This window comes from Bombus vosnesenskii, unplaced genomic scaffold, assembly GCF_011952255.1.
Source record: "Bombus vosnesenskii isolate JDL3184/JDL3185 unplaced genomic scaffold, Bvos_JDL3184-5_v1.1 scf7180000013417, whole genome shotgun sequence".
Taxonomy (NCBI): Eukaryota; Metazoa; Arthropoda; class Insecta; order Hymenoptera; family Apidae; genus Bombus; species Bombus vosnesenskii.
In genome coordinates this window covers 181810-196411 of record NW_022883036.1, presented here as the reverse complement: position 1 = coordinate 196411, position 14602 = coordinate 181810, and the positions used below count along the sequence as shown (strand labels likewise).

General features: G+C 42.8%; 1 protein-coding gene across 1 annotated transcript in view; it reads right to left on the bottom strand.

Annotated features, from left to right (window-relative positions):
• The window catches only part of LOC117237960 (transcription factor Sp9-like), a 71609-nt gene extending 57876 nt beyond the window's left edge, over nt 1-13733 (bottom strand). The window contains exon 1 of the mRNA XM_033502421.1: nt 13673-13733. Coding sequence (XP_033358312.1) covers nt 13673-13723 — 51 coding nt within the window. The 5' untranslated portion in view covers nt 13724-13733. The remainder of the gene's footprint in view (nt 1-13672) is intronic.
• Between the last annotated feature and the right edge of the window lie 869 nt (nt 13734-14602).

Below are 14602 nucleotides of genomic sequence, written 5' to 3'. Positions count from 1 at the left end.
CACGCCGTGCCTATAAATAATACTAGCTGGCGAGTACCAGTCGAGGAAAAATGGAGGCGAAGAAGGAGACTCGCACACACGGGGAAAGCTACGATATTTAAATTCAAGCAAGCCACGACGAACTACAAACAAGACGAACGTCGATAAATATTCAACGGGCCCAGGAAGTGAACTCGGACGATGGTCGTCGTCCCTGCGGCTACGTACGTACGTACGTACCATTTGCTTGCCGAATCGACTGCACCTGCGACGTTCGCACGCGTCGATTCTCCAAAAACTGACGCCATTAAATCTTACGTAGTGACGTTCCTCCGTTTAAAAACTCTCAATTAACCAAGGAAACGCAAGGTGAACGTATCTTTGCTCGTCAAATTTCATCGATACGAGTGAATTATTTCGTCGTAGTTCCTTCGTAATTGACGACGTATACTTTACGGACATTTATGTATTTATGGGAAATGTAAAGGTGCACAGATGTATGAAATATATAACACGCGAAAATAAACAAAGCGTGCATAGTAAAGTATTCGACGTGATGTAAGGGGGATGAATTTCTCTATAGATTCCATTTCTTCCATAGACTCAGCAGCGTTTTACCACGAAAATATGAATTTCCATACGCTTTCTCGGTTTAACGACGAGCAAAAATTTGCTCGGTGGAGGATTTTTGTGAATTTATCAAAAATTTGGAAACGTAAAAGCGCGTAGAGTATATGTAAGAAATATTCAACGAATTGCTGGAATTCCTTCTAATAATCTTAATGTTAAAAACAAGATCGATGATTAACGAGTTGATCAATGGTAATGGTAATAATCGAAAAATGAACGACACAACTCGAAAAGACATCTTTTATAAAATTCCCATGATAAAGGGACAAGATTTTGTTGCAATTTTTCTTGCATGCACGGCTTCCTTAGTAACATCGAGACGGCGTGCTTCCTACATATAATTTAAAAGTATAATATTGTCCTCTAACAAATTGTTTCTAGAGCAACGATATCGGCCGAACGATAACGCGCGGTATAATTAACACGGACGTAGATGTCAGATCAATAAGATGAAGGTGTGCGTGTCGTCGTCATGGGGGACGACAAGGGAGAGCCGGAATTCAGAATCGTCGCTGATATCGATCGTCAATCCCGCGACAGGGGACGCTTCAACGAAGGAACACCGTTAATTACTTCCGTTTTCGCGAAAACGTGTCGCTATTAAAGCGGAGCCTTTCGAGGGTCTCCAAACTTTTGGCTGAACGTCGTAAATACGAGAGGGTACCTCGAGAACCTGGTTCCCTCCCTTTTGCATCAGCCTAAGGACGAATTGTCTCAATTAGTTTCCCTGCCGCGAATCCAAAATCGAGTGAAAGAAGAAGCAGCAATTATTCGGAATAAGGTACACTTCGCCGACTTCGATGGCTTTGGAACGCATCGTCCAGCTTGACAATTTCTGCAATTGTTTCTTATACGACAAAAATTGATTTATCAGAACCGAGAAACAATTCGCTAGAACTTAGCGTAACTAGAATTCATATGGTAGGAGCTCGATGATTCTGGATGATGATTGATGGAGTGATGTTTCGTTTCATATAATATTAGATCGGTGCATGTAAAATGTCGTTTTACATAATAAAATTTTTATTGCTCGTAATTTCTCCAAAATATCGTAGATTTATATCTTTCAAAAAAAAATTATCAACCCTTAAATTCAAAAAGTTCTAGAACGAAGCTGTTGTAATTTCCTTATTCATACATCGCTTTGAGATAATTTGCGCATTAAGAAAGTGTTAACCTTTCCTAAATGCAAATTTCACGTTACCAAAATTACCTTACCTCTTCCCAAAGCTGCGTTCGCGTAAGGAAATCGCGCGAATATTCTGGTCGTGGATTAATGTCACCATAAGTCTAAATCTTCTTAACGTCGAATATACCGATTTATAATCTTTTTCGATATGCTTGATAATTAACGATAGGACGAAGCTGAATCGTAAAAATAATATTGACAAATTCAAACTCCAATGAAACCACGTTTCATATGCTAATAAGAGTAGAAACCTAATAGGAGTTCACGTTCGGATAAGGAAGGCTAATTAATATTCCAGAAGTTCGTTTAATAAGGCAGCAACTAAAATTCGGTTTAAATTAAATCGAGTTTTAGTTTTGATAGATAGGTACAACTGCTACAACTGCGTGCCTTAGTTTTCAAGATCTTCTCAAAAAAAATCTCGATTAAATTCCAGTTAGAATTACGCTACGTTGTTGTAGATGACTGTCCGACGAGTAACGATCGAAGAAGCGATCACTCGAAGTTGAGGGAAAAAGGAAGAAAGGAGCAGGATTCGAATTTCGGTTCGTTCAACGTGGGATGAGTCGTAAGCTTGGTCGACAGTGAGACACGTCGTTTACAATGGCAGAGGAGGACGCGTGAGACGCGTCAAAGTTGCGTACCATTGACCGGGAGACCACCCAAAGCGATGGTCCCGGACGAACACCGACTATCATCGAGGACGGCTAACGATAGCGAAAACCTGTCCTAACAGCGGGATCCGCGAGATAAGGTGGTGAATGCAGGTGTTTAGCGCTCAGCCAGTCATCGCATTGTCATTACTTACGACTGACACCGAACCCAGTCAACCCTGGGAGTGGTACGTCGCTGGACTCCGCGGGTGTCGAACACCCTTTTAAAGATCGACCATCAACGACGGTAAACGAGAAGAAAAACCTTCGTCTTTGGACAAAACGGGAAGAAATTCGCGATTTTCAACATTGTAAATGTCAGTACGCTTTCGGACCATGAAGCTTCAAGTGGTCAAGTTCAAGTGGTTTGTACCATTTGAAATTAAATGACTTGATTAGAAGAGGATGAGAGTAGAAGTTCGAAGAAATATTTCGAATCAAGCAAATAATTAGATAAAGAATTGATGTGCACGAAGATTAAGAACCCAGTGTTTTTAATATCTAAAAAGGGACTGGGATTTCTATAGACTAATTTACGAAACAAGGTGTGTCGAAAGATTTACAGGCGCTTGACGGGTCGAAAGCACCTGTGTAAGTTGAATAGGCACGCGTGTTCCACGCAAGTCGAGTCATAGTTGAAGAGAAGAGTCTTCGATGGTACAACGTGGGCTTGTACGGTCGTCGAGACGTTCGTTCGATAAAGATCTCGATTCTCGCGTACTTCACTGCGTGGGTTCTTGGTTTTTCATGGCTTTTCGAACCGGATATGCAGGATCGCGAGTAACAGTTTCGAATAAAGCGTTTTCGCTTAACCTAAGCGAGTGGGTACGACGGTACATAGGATTGGAATTTTTTCCTAAAAAGTCGTCGAAATAAAATTGTACTCCAAGCAGATTCCCAAGCAGAAGTAACGGATTTATTCGTTTAATTTGAGGAGGGCTGTGGTATTCCTTTGATGCAGCGATTTACGTGATTTACGATAGCTGGTATTTTTTTTTTTTTTTCATGCCTCACGAGCATCTCCAGTCCAGCGTGGGACGATAATTTTCCATAATTATTCTGCCACTAGTGGGGCATGCACGTTAGGGACTCACTAACGAGCTTACGTCACGAAACGAACGAATCGACACTACGTTCTTATACCGTTACTACAGAAATTGCTTTTCGTGTCAGTGGGACAATTACTACAAACACGTCCAGAGACGATCACGGCGATACGCATATGGAAGTAACGCGAAGAAGCATCGTTATCAGAGAAACGTACCCTTCTACAGAGAAAATGTCCACGAGATGACCAAAAATCTGGCAAATCTCGCTGTTTTATCATTAATGCGTCCAAGGATTTATGCGCGATCGGTAATGACGCTTTTTGCCCTGACAACGACTGAATTTATTAAGTTCGTCACGCGTCATCATCACTCGGCGATTTTAAAAGAGAATTGCCAAGGTTGAGTGCAAATCACCGGTCATCGAGCTCACTCGGATCGCGAATTACTTTGGTACGCGTGTAGCTTCCACAGGATCGCCTCGACAAACTACCTCTAATTGTCCGTGTCTAACCTGAGTACGCGTCAAGAGACTTCCTTTTCTCGCCTGAGGGATGCAGATTAACTGCAATTTTTCGGAAACTTCTATCCGTCTGACAAAAATCGTATTGCACAATGTGGACTTAAACCCGTAGCATATAGTGACATTATGACCAGATTTCATGGTTCCATGTAAATACATATTTCGTAGTGCGTATTCCGATTTAAAAAAAGAGCGTCAAATGTTGGAAATATACACGTGAAATCGTGAAATTGGCACAAATCAATTCGTTTAAACTGTTCGTACACTTAAAGAGATACTGAAGTATTAGGTTGTCCGAAAAGTGTCTTTCTTTTACAGACGCGTCTTTTCCAACATGAAAACTAATCTGTCGAATATTGTGATCTTTATTTTGATAGAACAAAATGGGTCATACGCTAATTCGATAAAATAATATAAAACGGAAAATGTTGTGCATCCAATATTTCCTTATAAAACGAAAGAAACTTTTCGGAGGACTTAGCTCTCATATCTTCTTATATTTTCGGTTATTCTAAGATCATCTACAACCATTGACAACCCAGCGCATAACTCTGACAAGTCTTTAAATTCGATTTTCTCGCGATCAGAGCTCCCAGCGCGACTTTATTCTTCGTACAATTCGATTTTCATTTAACTTCGATTTAGTTCGATTTCCATTCAAATTTTAAGTCAAAGAATCCTTCTCACTTCGATTATATCACGAATATACACGAATTTAGGCGTACACCGTGTACGATCTTGGAAAAGCGACGAACGAACGCGAAGTGGACGCACGCGCCACAGATGCGTATATATAAAACGTGTCCCGTGTCATGCTCGTGCCCGTGCTCGTGTGTACGCGTGCGTGCGTGCGCGTGAATAGCGTGTGCTCGATGCGTCACGGTTCTCTGACTGCGGGCCACCACGCCCATCGCGACCGCACTCGTTCGTCCATGACGCGGTGCAAAGACGCCGATGTCGGTCGTCTTGCATCGCAAACATGTCCAAAGGGTGGATGCACCCCGGTGCCAGAAATACGTGCTAAAGAAAAATCGCCACGCTTCGTTGCCGGGAAACATCGGTGGAACGTCACGCGTACTTTCAGCGCCGTTTCCACCGAGCAATTAGATATTTTGTTGATCGTATTTTACAGCGAAGCGGGAGCGAACGTTTTAAGAGACTCGATACTCGAGCGAATCTTGCGGTTTCGAGCCGTTGAAGATCCTGAGAGAACGCGTTAACTTCATTCAGCGACGATTAGAAGCGTCAGACCGTGACCAAGAAGAAGAGAAACTGTCGACGAACACGCACGCTAGACCGTAAAGATATGCCATGGGAGAAATTTTCCTTTTTCATCGGCAGTGAAATTTATCCGAGTATTTAAAGGATGCGATTGGAAATTACCCGACCTAACGGTGGAAGGCGATTAAAACTCGATTGAGCCATAGAAGTATAGGCTAAGATAAGGTTATTTGTGTCAGTAGGATATTTGAAATAATTAAAAAATACTTCAAGCAATTTGCTTTGCACTTGAAGGGTTCCCAAGAAAGATGACTCTCGTCCATGTTTTTCCTTTTACAGGTAAGCAAAAGAGTACCAGAACATCGTTCAATTTAAGATATTTGGTTATTATTTTGTAACAGTTTAATATATCATTATTTAAGATAAAAAAAAAACACATGAAATTAATGGAAAAAGTGCTAGACAGGATATTTCAACAAAGTATATCGAAGTTCAGCTAACTTAACCAGCTAGCTGTTTTGACGAGTATACTCGTCACGAAGAAAAGGAAATATTTTGTGTTATAACATGTCAGTAGTAAAATTAAAAAACTAAACAGTCACTTCGCTACAGCTTAATTCTATCTTATAACAGCCTCATATACTCTGTGTTTAACGAGTGTACTCGTCGTTGCTTGCTTTTTCCCGACACACTTTAGGTACGCGCTCTTCAAAATTTTCAAAGTGGTCGCAACAGCTAACTGGTTAAATTACCATATCTCACCCTACCGCGATAAAACGATGCGATATTTCTTAAAGTACACAATATTCTCTCGCTCCTTCGTCATTATATTAAAGACCAACAACGCCCCATAATGTACAACAAACAGCATTTATTCTATGCAAAGTTCAAGGTTCGATTTAAAGATATCAAAATCTACCTGCCTCGTCTAACCGTAGCTTATCCCAGCGTGGTGAAACGATGGAATATCTCGCAATCGTATCGAGATTTATCTTCGGCCGATCGAGCGAGCGAGCGAAGGCGGAAAACGAGTGCTACGTAAGATCAAATACCGGGAGCTCCTTATCCGTACGCGCGTGCACGTTATACCGGGGCAGGAAACTCGGAATCAGAGATCCCGTCGGATGGCGATGGGGAATAATTGCGCGTTTGCGCTCGTTGCGGGAGGAGGATTCCATGGCCGCCTCCACGACTCCCGGTAGTAATTATCGAATCTCTCCTCCTCCTCCTCCTCCACCTCCTCCTTCTTTACCCTCCTCTTTTGCCCTACTCGGTCGGTATGGCTCCTTCGCCCCTTATTTCTCTCCGACTCGTGTATTATTATTCGGTGTGTGCACCTACTGGCTAGCTAAGCACCGTCGGACTCCACGGGTATCCAGCATCGGTACTCTTCGGGCCATCCGGCCTGGATCAGAAGCCAGTCTGACACGAAGATTACTGGAATTAAGCCTTTAATTCCCAAGCAACGCGACTCTCGCCCCAACAACCAATCGCCTGGGATTTTTTTCCCCTCGTGCCCCAGCACCGTCCGACCAGATACATTCTCAAAGTGTCCGATGCCAATTTCGATGATACATCGTGCGTGCAATCGTTGTAGATAATCGTACAGCGGACAAAATTGTAAAGCTGGCAAGAGAAATGTAAGTACATTTGTCCCTCGAATTTCAAACACATTGAATCCTAGTAATTGCGTAATACGTTCGGCGGTGTACGATTGATTCGACCGAGTTCGCTCGCACTGTAATGACGCCAACGAGCTGGATATATGACAATTTAATTGCGTAATTGGCAAGTTCGCGCCAAGTGGAGCTCCACCTTCTTGGGCAGGGCTCCTATTGGTACTGTTGCGTCGACGAGAAATGAAACTGTCCCATCGCTACAAATCGATCGGACGCCGTATCGAGATCATCGACGATGTCTCAATCGAGAGGAGACCGCCGGCGATAATATCGATCCTGTACCACGCGCTCTATTAAAATTTCTCTGCAAGGTGACAGGTAACATTTTCGCATCGCCTCTGCTCGTTGCTAGCGATTAAAATGCAAATTAGTGCTCTCGCTTGTAAAAATACTCGAACACTGCGATATGCTCGGTTAACTCGTTTCTCGGAAGACGCTACGATCGTAGTCGTGGAAAATATCGCCGGTACGATTCAGCGAAGAGTAAAACACAGCGAAAGTAAATCTTCCATTTTCTCGTGGATAACTTTGCCAGTTTCTGTTGATCGTTCTATATCCGCGCACTAGCCGTATCCTTTAATGGCTACACTATCGTGCAGCGTGGAATACCAAATGAGACTCGGTATACCCTGGAAGTCGACTACTATGACAACTTGGTTCGAGTCTGAGAAATACTAGCAGGTGTATGACGAACTAAACTACAGACTTTTTAGCCTACTTCGAGTCTAAATACGATTCAGGATTTAAATGTGCATGTATTACCATACGCTTCCAAGAACAAAGTGTCAATTAGACACAGAGTACAACACGGAATATATTATTCCCTTCGTTGCTTACGAAATGTTCGTCAATGCTGAAACTTAACCCTTTGTATTCAGACAAACTTTTCTTTTTATCAACCCGCCATTTGATGCATCGCAGTTGTGTCTCGCCTTGACTTCGTCGCGGTCAAACTGGTAAAATCTGCTCGCGATACGTTCACTTTTAAGTTCGGACAAAGAGTAAGTGTTTTACGAACACAGGATCTCGTTTGTACAAAAAGATCTTATCGCGAACTGTGAAATGTGTGAAAGTGGGAATGAACCACTTGAAATTGTTCTTTTCATCGTGTTATTTCAGCAACGCAGTATTATTAATAGCAAATGAAATATTTTTATTCTTCAGATCGATTAGCAGGCTTGTTAGGTTTACTTCGACTCAGAAACATTCGCAGGTGTATGTCGAAGAAAGGCGGTACCTTTTTATCCCACTTCGACCCCAAATACTGTTCCGCGGTTGGAAACCTGTGGAAAAACGAGAAGCCCACGCGCCAAAATTTGTATCTTTGGTCGGATCCTCGTACCGCCACCGCAACCTTTGGTAATTACCTTGACAGAGATACCGATCTACCGCCCCGAGGAACTCGGGAAATTTTTTCAACGAAAACCTACCACAACCACCACCCAGGTTGCCCCCGTGTTCGACACAGGCCCGGAATGTTTCAAAAGCTACGTACACGTTTCGACAATTTTTCTTTTGCGGAATACGAAGTTATCTCGGTCGTTTCAGAGTAGGTCGAATATAAAAAATAAATGCATTCGTTTTGCGATGACAGCTCGATGCGCGGTGTCTGCAGTTGGCCAGTTTTATTGCACATAAACGCATGTTGCACGATATTCCGAGCGTCGAGGAAACGCAGCAACGTGTCATCAATGATGTTGCGACGATCGTATGGCTATCGGGCAGTCTGTAAATTTGTGATTCCCGATGGAAATCGCATGACACTAGAACCGAGTGTGCTTCGATTCCAAAATTGTTGCGGCGATGTTGTTGCAACGAAAAACGATATCTCGAATATGATTGCACGATGTTCGGTTATCGAGCTTCATCCCTCGCGGCACCTTTATCCCTTCGAGGATTAAATATTTTGTACGTATCGAGAAAGATTTATCATTGTATATTATTTGTTTTCTACGAAACTATCAAATGGATTTTTCGCACCTATTTTCAAAATTATCGAGTTATTTTTTCTCTTCGATTATTTCAGTTTAATATCGTTTATTTCTTAGACGTCGATTCAGAGAACGTCGAAAGATCAGCAGAAATGGACTCGCGTTTGTTCCGCGTGTCTTTTATACGTCTCAGCACAAACAAGTAACAAATACACCGACTATAACTGCACATATCATGACTCTTCACAGATTGATCGTTTCTGCGTATTATTTTTATGTGTCACGAACGTGAAAATTAAGGGGTTGAATAAATATTTCCGTAGGATACTCGGGTAAAGTAACTACAAAGTCTGGAACACTAAAGCAAAGGCCCGTTTCGAAACGTACGCAATATGTCTCCTTGTCCACGATACTTTTCACCGCTTGTCGCAATTGCAAGTAGCTAGAACTGTCAGTGTTCGAGCTTAGTCATTTTTACTCGAGGACAAAGTCTCGTAACGTATTATCTGCAAACTGCAATTGTTGATCGCGGCCGGAAGTCACACGTGACGCATGCATTTTTTTTTCCTTGCGGCAACCTGGTCGCCGTTGACACGGGGTATTACGTGGGCGTGTAAAGTTGGCGATACGTGGGTCGCGAAACTTTTGTGGGCCGTACAAACGAAAGGAAGCGAACTTTGCTCTTCGTGTCGATCGTATCACCGTTAATTTTCTTTCATCCTCGATACTCCTCGCTTCAAACTTTCTCGTGCATTTATTCGACCGCTCGTTTCGCTGACGCTGGCCTTATCTATCCCGCAAATTGTTTGATAGTCCCTTATCACGATCCGCGAAACGGAAATCCCATTTGAGACCGATCAATTAACGCGAAGTTTCCTCGACCCTGTAACCACCGATCGACAAACCGGTGACTTTGTTTCGCTCCTAAACCAAACGTTAAGAAAACCAACGTTTAACATCCCCTGGGGACACATTAGGGTGGCAGAGAAAGAGAGAGAGAGAGAGAGAGAGAGACTGAGAGAGTAGATTAGGGATCGAGTGCTTACGACTCGTCCCTTAATCGCAACCGGAGTCAATATCGTCGCCAAATTCGAGCTCCATTGGCGCAAATAGAGTGCCTATAAATAACGAGGCCACCCCGAGTGTTGTGATTATATTACCTACGTCGACGAATCGAACAGGCGAGGAGAGGGAGAGAGAGAGAGAGAGAGAAAGAGAGAGAGAAAACGTACGAGCAACGACGATACCAATGACGCCGCGAGGCTTTCAGGATCGTGGTGAACGAGGAAACGCTTTGTGGGTAGGGAAAACCCGGGGGAGTCTGTGGTAGATTAAATCTCCGCTGGTTAGCGTTTGATTAAACTTGGGAGTGAGAGCAATGTTAATGCTTGGTCTGCGCTTGATTGCGCGCCAACGAAATTGACATGGCGAGTGCGACACGCGTCGTAAAACAGAGCCTAGTTTTTGATTTCCTCTTTTTTTTTTTTTTCTACCCGAGATTCGCTTTCGTGTTTTATGGCCGCGTAGTTTGTCTGTCACTTCCACTGAATTACAGCTGCAGCTTGACAAAAATTCTGCCTTTCCCATCGAACGAATATATACTCGCCGCTAGTTGCTTGGCAGCTGTATACAAAGACGTAACAGAGAGTTGTTGGATGAAAATATCGTACGCCATGGTACACGATGTTTCTACCTTTTCAACCTACAAAGACGCTCACGGGCGTGCGTCCACTCATTCATAACGCCTTCGACAGATTTGTTTAATTACTTAATTGCCTGCTTCGGGCCGGCCGATACATTCTGCCAATGTAGCTGGCGCTGGCAGATGTCGAAACCCTTTGGGCGAAAGGAAGAACGAATACCCGTCTTATCTGACGTCCCCTTGGAAATAAATTTACGCAACGAGCGTTCAACGTGGACGACATCGGAAAGATACAACCGGCCAACGAACGATCTTCATCTGCAAGATGGAATCGATCAGTCGCGCACCAACGACAGCCACGCGATCGAGCAGTCCACCGCGCGTCTTTTCCTGCTCTCAAATTGAATCGCAGTCGATATTAACCTTCTTGAGGAATCGCGCAGTGGGGAAGAAAAGAAGAAAAGAAGAGAAACACAGTGGGGAAGAGTTCGAGTCGGAGCGAAGGGCCTCACAATTAGCGCATACATCACTGGTTGAGAGGCCGCGAGGGGTTAGGAGAGGGCCCCGTACTGGCAACCTGTTATTATATACGCGGCCCGAAATACGCATGTATCACTCACGCACACACGTTTTCGCCGTGGAACACGTACGGCCCGTCGGTGGATTAATTCGCACGCGGCCCGATCGCGAACGACGATGGGAGGCGCGCCACTTGTACGACGAAACTCGATTTACGACCGAGGATCTTCGTCTTTCTTATCCTTAGCCAGGATCCTTATCGTAACACGTCTATGCGCGATCGTCCCTATCAATCGATAAGCGCGAACGTTTGCGAAAATATTCCGCTTTATTTAAATATCTCGCTGTGGCCAACGACCGTTTAATTAATATTTAGATAAACGTCCGTGGAAATGATTTATCGAGATAGTAACGCAAATCGATGTACACGTGTAAATCAAATAGACGAGAAAAATTCGATCGCGTAGGCTGCGAAAATCGCGTGAAAGAGATATCGCGTAGAGGTATGTGTATCGAGTCGTCTAACATTTTAAAAGAGGAAACACCGCCGGATAACTAACGGCCGAATCGTTGGCCGATTAATAGCAACATTTTTTTACGGATACACGTAATTGATAGCTTCGAATAATGAACGTTCGTGTGTGCGATCGACTCGAGAGATACGGGCGGAAATAATTAATGCGTCTCCTGCGACATTAATAATCGATGATGCAATTGGAATCTACTATACAATGATCGTTCCTGCGAACTGATAATATTTCACCTATGGCCGGTGTACATTAAAGAAACTTCAAGTAATTCTCGTGTACGGCGTTCACGATTTCGAAATACGCATTTTATCGCTAGAATTATCGAGTTAGTAAAAATGTCCGATAATTTTCTACTGTTGTAGTCAATACAAACATGGAAATGTCTTTAGTAATATCGATGATTAATGATATTCACTTTCATTGAAACAGAAATATGATTTACATACGAAGGCCATGGTTGAAGAACGTAGCAAAATCACATTCTTCTTATCTTTTATAGAAGAGCAAGCTTTAGATTAAATCCGTAGAAGAGTATCTTTAAAATTCCATTCCATGTCACCAAGATCTACATACTTGATTTATTAGAACTATGCGTACGTTAAAGTATTTCTTGCCTTTGCCTTCCATAAAACTCCTTCAACTCATCAATTATTTTTAAAAGACATTCCTAACAGGTTGTTTCATTTCCATTTCTGGAATTCCCAGACATATGTCATATTAAAATTCCATTTAATTATGAACAGTGACATTAAAGTCACAAAGTAAAGAAAAATATATTTATTACGTCTTCCTCTTGTGATCTTCGCGTACTTATTGATCCTCGTCGTATCATTTTAATTCCAACTAACTATGAACAACGCATTTGTATGAGCATATGAGCGTATTAAAGGACACTTCTAACGTTAAACGTGGAACGAAAGAAGAAAGATATTTTTGGCAAGTCATCGGAAGAAGTAATTTGACAAGGATCGTATCATAAATAATTGATCGGCAGTTCAGGTATTAATAACAGCTACAGCATCCAAGTACCGGGATCGTGTCAAGGACCACCCGCGGCGAGTTGGCCCGACAATGCCGGGGACAGACGACACGACACAATCAGGGACTCCCTGTTCCGTTACCAGGCTTGCTAATAAATTATTAAAGGGACACCCTCTGGAAGTGACGTCGGAATATTACGGTAAGAATGAGTGTCCCGTTTCTCGGTGCTGCTTCATATCGTACATAGCGTATCTTTGCAAAAAACTTATCTCATCCCGGAGACTGAGCTAAATCCGTGGCTCGTTTCTTTTTCCATTTGCGGAAAAATGTAGTAACCCTGACATTACGGCGGGTTCTTGTCAGCCGAACATAGCGCTACATAAAGCGATCATAATTTTCGCGTCTGACACGGGCAAGATTAATTGCCGTATTAATTTTGCTCGTGTATATTTTTCATTCGAGCTACGTGCTTGTGACAGGTAATTAAACAGCATTTAAACCTGGCCACGCTAAAGTGAAAATTGAGAATCTCGTTCGGCTATCGAGTCTCCTATAATAAGAGATTTTCGTCGATAAGAGGCGTGTTTCGCGGGAAACCGACCCAACTATCAGGTTATTGTGAAAGTCGTATAAAGTATGTTTTAAGTCGTTCACGCACTGCCGATCAAAGAATATTAGAACACTGACTCGTTATATTTTTTAGGAAATTTATAACAGATTTATATAGTGCGAATGAAATAATAAGTAGATTTCAGCTAACTGGAAAATATAACTGTGTCTTTTAAATGTTACTTCAACCATATTCGCATAGTATTTGAAGCGTTTCCGTAGCGTTAAAGTTAAGTACGATACAATTTGGAACGCCATATTAACCGTGAGATAATGCCCTTTCCTTTGCCTCTTCGTCTTATCGACAGCGATATCAAAACTAATCTCATTATCGATCCGAGACGGGCCCTGCCTTCTCGAAATGCGTGCTGCGCGCCGCGAACTATTTACAATGAAAGTCCAAAACGCGGAAACACAATAAACACCGGCACGCTTGATAACGCGGGGCAAAGATTTGGAAATTTTTTCCTCCTTGAACCAGGTTAGAAAAGAGTGACTCGCAGTTGGTAGTGGAAATATCCAATAATTCTTCGTCTTTACCTTGAAGCAGAACGTGTCACGATAAATTTCCAATAGCTTGAAAGAGTTCATTTTCCTCGTATCGAACCCACGAAAAGTCACTTTACAAATGCACATACTCATAAGCAAAGAATGAAAAATTCGTGTCAGTATATATCGGATCACAGTACATGAAATAATTACGAGTTACCTAACTAACGATAATTATCGCGACTTTCATGTGTAGCTAATTTCGTGATAACGGCACGTGTCGTTATCTAAGCCTGTTGGAAAGTGTGCGCAATTTACGCAGCGCTAATTCGGAGAAGCTTCATTAGGCCGACCTCGAGGCCCGTACTTAGACGACGCGGGGGGTATAATCATAGTTTAAATTCGGCTCCCATCCATTGAAAATCAGTGGCTCTGACCCGCTTCGCAATCAGGATACCGGTTAGGGAGATGGTAGGTGGGGGCTATCATGGGGCATTTGATCCGTGGCGGGTCATCAATATTGCATGAGGGGACCACGGACGCGCGTACGATCATGCCAAATGCTGGGAATCAAAATAGTGACGGAGTTTATAGTTCGAGAGAGGGAACTGCTATTCCCCTCGTTGGTGAGCACGAGCCGGAGTCACGTTGCATCGACACATGCGGAAGATGCACCTTGCAACGAAAAAAATGTCACGACTTTGTGCCTCGCTGGGGGCTCAATTCTTTATCCGACTTCCTTTCGATTCCCAGTTTGACTCTTTGTCTTAGCCTACGTAAGATCTCTTATTCGTCATATCGAAACTGGAGAAAATCAAAGTTCTATCGTAATGGTCGGTACTTGCGAAGAAGCTTTTAATATTTTCTTGAATCGTAAGAAATTCTACGATAGACGAATGCTATTCTTATCCTGAAGATCGTCGGAAGTGACCTAAAGAACGTACAAGAATTAAATTTCACAGGAAGGCGAGACTCTCAAAA